At 52.4% G+C, this 8,439-nt stretch overlaps 1 protein-coding gene across 1 annotated transcript in view; it reads right to left on the bottom strand.

Moving 5' to 3' along the window:
- Window positions 1–8,439, bottom strand: part of ANTXRL (ANTXR like) — a 27,772-nt gene that overhangs the window by 1,999 nt on the left and 17,334 nt on the right. Inside the window, exons 10-12 of the mRNA XM_029920005.1 lie at window positions 3,274–3,372; window positions 1,969–2,038; window positions 1,335–1,413 (exon numbers count right to left, since the gene is read on the bottom strand). Coding sequence (XP_029775865.1) covers window positions 1,335–1,413; window positions 1,969–2,038; window positions 3,274–3,372 — 248 coding nt within the window. The remainder of the gene's footprint in view (window positions 1–1,334; window positions 1,414–1,968; window positions 2,039–3,273; window positions 3,373–8,439) is intronic.

An 8,439-nucleotide genomic window follows, 5' to 3' on the forward strand; every position in this document is an offset into this window, starting at 1 on the left:
CTCTGGCCCAGAGCCCTGACAGGGAGTGGGATCCCCGTGGTGTGACAGGTCAGCCCTCACTGCACGTCTCAGCTGCATGCTGTGTAGCCCTGCCCTAAACCAAGTGCTCTGCTTTCCCTGAGGCAGGGGAGCTAGAGGGGTCAGAGCCTGTGCCCAGGAGACAGGGCAGCTGAAGAGGGAAGCAGGGTTGGCGCCTGTGATGGCACGGCTCCTCCTGAGTGTTTTCCTAAATGTGCCCACTGAGGGTGGCCTGTCAGCCTCCTGATGGGCAAGTGGCTGAATGTGGTGTGCCAATCCGTGAGTGCCCATCCTGGCACAAGCGAAGACAGTCAGAGGACTGTCAGCGCTGCTGGAACCCTCCCAGACTGGACACTAGGCTGGTGACAATTAGGCATGAGCATCCCTCCTCCCAGGAAGCCCTCTTCTCGTGCCTAATGTGCTCTGTCACCCATGTCATGCTGCCCTGCACCAGGTGCCTGGACGACGCGGAGCTCTGAGGAGCAGGCACCTGGGAGCAGCACCTTCCTTTCCATGTGCCTGCCCCTGAGCTGAGTCTCAACCCTCCCGACAGCCCTGGCAGCTTCCCACCACGTGCAGGAGAGCAAGGTCCCACAGAGGTCAGAGAGCTGGCAGAGAGGGATGGATGGGAGCACGAGAAAGCAGCAGAGGCTGAGGGGAGGCCGATGCCCTCTGCAAAATGACAGGGGTGTTCCCCAAGCGGGCTCGGGCTCAGGGGCAGTGACGGGGGGTGTGGGTTCAGCTGTATCAGCAGCTGCTGAAACACACCTGGCTGCACACGGCCATTGCTGGTCCCACCCTCCAGATCTGGTGTACCCCACTGTCCCAGAGGTCCAGGAATCGAGTTCCTAACACACTAGTCTCCCAGATGGAATGCAGGATGGGGCCCGAGCTCTCCACTGCGATTCCTGGGCCAACAGAGGTGGCAAAGGGCGAGGCAGGATAGCAGAGCCCTAGCATCATTTCTGGACTCTTTTTAGACTCTTTCTATTCCCTTCCCTGTGCTGTCAAGGACACTTGGTCTACAGAGAGCAGAGGTTCTGCAGGACCTGGACGGGAGGCTACACCGCAGGTGTCCTTGTGGAAGTGCTCCCAGGGCACCTCACCAGCCCGATGTGTGGACCGCTTGCCGATGAAGGGCCGAGGGCCTCAAGCTGCTCTGAGAAGCCGTCCCAGGGGCTGTCTGCACAAGATCCTTTCTCCAGCCCTTGGCACTGTGTCCCCTCTCTTGCCTCCCAGGCTGTGTGCTCCTTCAGTGTAGATAGTGGGGACAGCACTAGGAGGGAGGGAGGATATAGCCTTACCCTAATGCTTACACAGGTCTTGGCAGTGATGTTAGCATTGCTCTTAATGAAGCTGATGGCATTATTCAGGCTAACTTCCACGTGGACCAACCTAAAACACAGAAGTTGTGGAGGTACAAAGAGCCCCAAAGACACAGCTCATGCATTCTGCTCAAACCACAGCCCACATTTCTTCTCATTGTAAGTGATCATCAGGCATTCGGGCCACCAGCGAGCACAGGGCATGGGTATGGGAGCTCACCCCAAGCACCTGAGGTCAACTGCTGCAGTGAAGGCCGACCAGGCATGAGGAACCCTGCATGGGGTCACATGCACTCGTGGCCATGGGCTGGGTTTCCAGGCAGAGCGAATGGTGTCACCATCCTGACTTTCTCCATTTGCAGAGTATGTCGGCTTAGCTCTGATGGCTAACTTGAGCAAAGGCCTTCCCCGGGGAGATCATCTCCAGTATCCTCCCTCCTCAGCAGACACTGGGCAATAGCAGATCCCTGAGCATTTCAGGTGACCACCAACAAGGAGCAGTGGAGAGAATGCCCTGAGGCTTTGGGAGACAGACATGTGCTGCCCCAGCAGAGGTGACATCCCACACTCTATATGCCTCATAGTGGCAAAGACTGCACCTGTGGCCCCTGGCCTGGGGACTCACTTATCTGGTTTTTCTATCATTACTCCTGGGCATGTTATGGTGTTCTTATCCACAGTGTTGGCTTTTTTGTCTAAGAGAAAACCACAAGAGAATAATGTCAATGGGCATATCCATGCATCCATCTCCCCTCCGCTGGCCCCTGGCAAGCGGACTAACACTCTGGCTGGTGCCAGCTTTCCTTTGCTGCATTCCTTGGAGCCCCTGCCAGGCACCAGGGCCTGTGCAATGCCTAGCTGGAATGGAAAAGGCAGCTTGAGTCCCTGCTCTCAAGGGCCCAACATTTGAAAGGTGGAAGGGAGACAGACAATGAAATAACTAATAAGGAGCAACATAAATGCAGAGAGTGACAAGTCTTGAGACAACAATAAACAATGGGAGGCATAGAGAATGGAGGGGAAGGGACAGCTGCTTAGGAATGTGGGGCCTGTCCTGTCCCCGAGAGACATCATTTCCCTTGGGGGACTGAAACATTTATCATGTAATGTTGTGATGTCTGGGGGGGGGGGGGGTAGCTCTGGGTTTACCAGATGGTCCTGCAGTAGGACGTCACTGAACATAATCTAGTCAGGTCAAATGAATGCACTGGGGGCTCAGTGGGAGGAAGTCCTACTGTACCACCCCACTCTCTGGGGAGAATCATACCCACCTCAGTGCTGAGGACATATCTACATACCCAAGCATGTGCTTCTGCTGGCCACTCACCCACCATGGAGTGGCCCACCTGATGCCTGAGTGTTTCCCAATTATAGGCTTACAGAGGTGATATGGCTTAGCTCAAGTACTGTATTGGCTTCATTTTACAGTAGAGGAAAAAGATGCTCAGGCTAGAACCCTCATATGGTCAAGGTCACACATGTGACATGTGTCTGTGCCAGGATTCCAGGGCCCAGATCTGGCAGCTGGCATCCTCTCTCACACCTGGCCCAGACACAGAGCCCCAGGGCTGCCTGTGCTTCTCACCAGCAGACTTGGGGGATTCAGGTCCTTATCTCTCAAGGCGAGTGAGAGCTGAGCCAAGGAGGGGGAATACACCAGGGCACATCCAGCACACCACTGCCATTCTCAGCAGGGGTAAAGCCCTGCTCTGAGAGGTTCTTGTGGTGTTGGGGGTTGATGATTTCCCAGTTTTGAGTGTAGGTCACCAGGCTTCCCAGCCATGTCCCTCCTTCTGCTTGTATACGCTGATCTATCCTCACAGCACCCACAGTGAATGGTCAGCAAGGGCTTTGAAGGCCTGGCTGACTGAGGGGAAGGCAACCTGTTGTATGGACTTTGTCACTTGGAGGCACCAAGAGAGCACCTTACCGAAGAATTTATTATCGCTGAAGCGGAATCTACAAATAACTTCCTCCTGGTTTACGGCATTATTAAATCCTTTTCCAGAAATCATCACTTGATAGTCTTCTGCAAAGCAACATTCAAAGGTCTGTGTAAGGTGGGGCTGAGGGTTGCCTTCCCTCTGCCTTACATGTATGTCCCCCCCAAAAATGGAATTCTTAGGGCTTCCTGTGAGGAAGCAAACATGTCAAAACAAACGTGTCGGACCTCCGGAGGCCAGATCCTAACCCATTGTAACAGAGGGTCCACTCTAAGTAAATAGGGGGGCCATAGACTGTTGGAGGTCCTCTCCTCTTCACCCCTGATGTTTGGAGCCCATTAAAGGGACCCAGCCTCATCTTCCGTATATGCTAAGATTCTGGGACCCTGCACAAAAGAATCCCCCGTGGAAGGAGAAGTCCTGTCTTAGCTGTGCTTCTGGAAGTCTCCTGTGATTACTTACTCTTCCACTGCTTCTGCCTGAGGCTTCATGGACTACAAAGAACCCATCTTGGGTTCAGCAAGCACTTCCTCTCTCAGTGTAGAGACACCAATATGCTAAGGTGCAGGTCTATGCCCGAGGCCACCAGGCTACTGAGCCTCCCTTGAAGCAAATACCAAGGAATAGAGAGGACAGCTGATAGACCATTTCCCTAAGGATTTAGCCAGGATAACATGCAGGTCTTTAACTGCAAGCCCAAGGTCATTAACCTCCACCACTACCTTCTCTCCCAGACTGGGTCATTCCAATCCCGGAAGCTTGATTTGCCCTAGCTCAGTTCATTTATTTCCACACACTAGCACAACCTTGCAACTCGCTATCCTGATTCCTCCTGCTTCAGGTCTCCCTGCAGCTCCCATTGATCAGGGCACCGTTTGCAAATTTTTTGCTTTGAAGAAAATAGATTCTAGGCCTGTGGCTAGATGCCAAGTGCTGATTGGGTTAGGCTTTCAAGTGTTTTCCAAAAACGGGTATCAACATTTAAAGTCTGCACATTTCCTTTAATAATCCCGATCAATCACTGTTCTTGGAAACATGGGAACACCTGGAATTGGTGGGTTCGTATTTCTGCATGTCAACCATTCGCTGGGCCAGTGGCTACTGCCCTGTTCACATCCGAGGAGTTCCTCAGTGTTCAGTGCCTGCTTTCCTGCACTACCCCTTGGCTTGCCCTGACACATGCCTCCTGATTATGGCACCAGCGTGGCCCCTGGGGCACCTGATGGCAGTGGTCCACCCAGTGGAGGATTGATGTCTCTAAGTGACATGTCCTCTCCCACTCACAGTCACCAACGGTACAATGGTGCTTTGAACTCAGTTGTGCCAGGCTGCCTGCTCAAGGCTCACACTTCATAAGGACCCTTCTCACCATGACATGGGGCTCTGTGACAGGCCTGGAAGGAGCAGTTGGGCTTGTTTCCTGCAAACCCTTTCACCAGCCTGGCTAGGGCCACCCTGAGCAGAGCTGCTGGCCCTCAGTCTCATGCAAGTGTCATCTGCAATTTATATTCCAGGATTTTTTTTTAATCCCAAAGAAGCATTTCCTTGTAAGGCAGAACTTTAAATTGATAACCCACATTGTAATTAGATACAGGCAGAGAAGGGAAAAGTAAGCTGGCTGCATGTGAAGAGATCAGTCTCCAGGGGAGGCAAAAACAGCCAGTAGAGCCTTCGTGCCACAAGCACACTGGCAGAAGGTACTAGAGGTGGGCAAGTCTGTGCCAGACCCAAGGCATGTAACACTGCTGTGTTCAACAAAATGGCACTCCTCACTAACTGAGCATATACTACAGGCAGACCTAGACTTTCCTTAACCTCCAACACCCATGAGCTAGGCATTCCTACCCCAGCTTACAGAGAGGGAAACTGAGGCTAAGAGAGGGCAGATGGCCTCCCTTGGATGCCTAGCAGGTACAGAACCAGGATCTGACTTCAAGTACCCAATCCAGGACCCATTTCCACCCCCTTTGCTCCTCTGGAAAGGGGGTTCTGAGCACCTATCATGAGGCTGCTTCAGAGGGATGGCCCCGCCGTGCCTGGACTCCTTAGGAAGAGCGCATACTGTCCATATGCCTGTGACCCCCTTCCCACTGTGTGCGCCCTGCAACTCTTCAGGCCCTGCTCAGTCATCACTTCTCCTCTGCAGCAGCACCTTCTGGGTCTCCAGGCACTGACCCTCTCAGAGGGTCTTGTCACTCTGGCAAGTCGTGGTAAGTGAAAGGCAGGGTGATGGTGTTGAGCAGAAGAGACATGGGGTTAAAGGATTTTGCCTTGTCCAGTAGCTGCTCCTTCTGCTCCAACACCCCTCACCCAATTCCTCCAACAGTGCCACACACAGGAGGAAAATGAAGCCCAGGATGGACAAACACTGGCTTTTAGGGAGCTGGGAGACACAGAGTCCCACTGCATACCGCTCTTGGGTGGCATGGGGACCATCCAGTCCCTGGCTCAGAGACCGGTCCTTCTTTATGGAGAGCTTTCTTTCTGGAGGGAAGAGTTCTACACCAGGCCTCCTGGGGCTCTAGAGAGAGAGGAGCTGAGAAGGCAGGCAGCTCCCTGGCAAGGACAGGAGGAAGCCAAGCAGTGAGGAAGGACAACCAACCAACCCTGAGACTGACAAGGGCACAGGGTGGAAGTGACCCGCCTGGGAAGGTCGGGCTCTAGGAAAACCACCTGCTGCCTGGCACAGGTTCTTTGGGAGAAGTTCAACTCTACTGATTCACTTTTAACCTGTGCGTCCTCTTACTGTTGCAGTTCTACTTCTGGAACTGACCCGGGGAATCCTGATCCATGCCCACGGAGAGGTGAGCCTCAGGTGTTCACAGCCTGCTGTAGACACACATTAGGAACCACCACAGTATTGACCAGGGGAGACTAATGAAAGAAATTTCCTCCATCCATGTAATGGAATATGTGCAGATGGTGGAGAATGTTATGAACTGCATGATCCCATTGATGCAAAAATACTTTGAAAAGCATAGTTAGATAGGTATGTAAGCTTATGATGAACTATATCTGGTAGCTATCTCTGGGAAGTAGTGGTAGAAAAAGGGAAATCTTATCAGAGAGGGACAAAAACTATCCAAGCTGGTGGCAAAGGTGTCTTTGCACTGCATAGTGTGTCCTGCCTTCTCCCTCTGGGTCCTGCCCTGGTCTCTGCACTCAGTAAGTCTTCGGGCCACCCTGTGGGACCTGTCCACCAGCTCTCAAAGGAAAGCCCGTCTCTGCCCTGTGTCCTACTATGTGCCACCACTGATGTGCCCTGGCTATAGACACCCACGCTGGGCCAGCCACACACAGGAAAAACAACAAGAAGGTGCCAGCTCCAGCCTTCCTCCCAGACACAAAAATGCGAGCATACCCAGCAAACATGTAGGAGTGATGGATCTCCAAATCACTGCGCCAAGTGTACCTGGCCAAACAGAATGTTTAAACACAATGTTCATACTACATGAGTCTCCTGAGGAGATATTTTAAAGGAGCAAACAGCCTATGGAGGAAAAACTGAGAACAATATGCCTGGCAAGTGGTCTGAGGTGATTTTCTAGGGACAATGGTAAATTCTGGCTTCCAGGGGTGTGCAGTTTTCAGAAGTCATCAAATGATACACTAAAGTTTGCTACAATTTAAGGAGAGTTCTTAAAAAATATCTGTATAAATAAAGATATGCAGAATGATGGGTTTTGGAGTGAGGTAGCCTGATGTCTGTAATTGACTTGAAACACATAAAAAAGTAAGATGCATTGTGTGTTTGTGGGTATGAGTGTGTGTGTATGTGTGGGTGTGGGTGGGTGGGAATAAGGGAGGGAGGGAAGGAGGAAGAGAGAGAGAGAGAGAGAGAAAGAGAGAGAGAGAGAGAGAAAGAGAGAGAGAGAGAGACAGAGAGAGAGAAGAAGCACCCTGGATAAATAAACAGTAAAGAAATATGGTGAGATATTAAATATTAACTACAAAATCCAGGGAGTGGAGACAGGGGTGTTCATTGCACAGCTGTTTCCACACCGCCGTAGGTTTGAAAATTTCCTTCATAAAAGGTTGGTAACACATCAAGGAACTGAATGATAAGAATAAACCGTGACAGCCAAGCAGAAGTCATGGCACATTCAAGGTGAGAAGTGACTAATGAGAAGGACAGACCAAGGGCTGCAGGAATCCGGAGGGGCCACTGAACCCAGAAAGGGACAAGGGTGAGCCTCCTGTGAGTGTGGCGTCAAAGGATGGGTAGCATGAAGCCTGTGGGGAAAGGGGAACTTTCAGGAAGCCTAGTGCCACCCCCAGCCTGAGAGCTGAGGGAGGACCTGGCCGGCCCTGCTGTGAGGCTAGGGGCCTCAGACTCCCAGGCCAGGCTGCCCTCAGGCCCTGTGCAGAGGATGGGCTGGAGCACAGGCCTAGAGGCAGGAAGGCCAGCAGAGGCCTCTGCCTCAGCCCAGACAGCGTCCTGAGAGACTGAAGAGGCTGGGAGCCTTGTGCTCATGCCCTGTCTGCTTCCCAAGACGCCCTGGCCTGCTGATTTATTTCAAATGACAGCCTGATGAAATGGCTCCTTCTGTTTCACTTGGGGTCCAGGTTCCTGCCTTGAGCTTTGCCTCCAAGTGACTGTCATGTCGTGTGGCAGCTTTCATCAAGAGGGCAGCAATTTAAAGGTCAGAGCAGGAAATGCTGAGTTAAGCTGTCAGCGGGTGTGTGGCAGCACCTGTAACCCTGGCCAGGCCGCCATGGGGGATGAACACTGACTGACGTTTGCACCTGCAGTTTGACAAGCTGCATGCCGAAGATGCCATGACTTGTGTGTGTGTGTGTGTGTGTGTGTGTGTGTGTGTGTGTGTGCAGGGGATGTAATCAGAGAAATGAAGCTGTCAGGTCGGCTGCATGGCTGGGTGCTTTAAAGCAGAAGCAGGACAAGAGCCTACTTGTGTGGGGGTCTCCTGCCCGCCTCCAACCTCGCACTGCAAGGTGGTTAAGAAGATGGGAAGAGTCAGAGAACTGTGGCCAACAGCTGGCTCGGCCGGGGATGCTTTCAGTCTGGTGATTTTGTCACTCACTCCTGAGTTCAGCTTTGGGGCGGTGGCATCAGTCATGATGGGAATATTAGTACCACTACTGTTGGTTAGGGCTTCCCAGCTTCTAGATCCTGTGGCAGTCCTTGTAAAATC

Source organism: Suricata suricatta, chromosome 2 (genome assembly GCF_006229205.1).
Source record: "Suricata suricatta isolate VVHF042 chromosome 2, meerkat_22Aug2017_6uvM2_HiC, whole genome shotgun sequence".
NCBI classification, from domain to species: Eukaryota; Metazoa; Chordata; class Mammalia; order Carnivora; family Herpestidae; genus Suricata; species Suricata suricatta.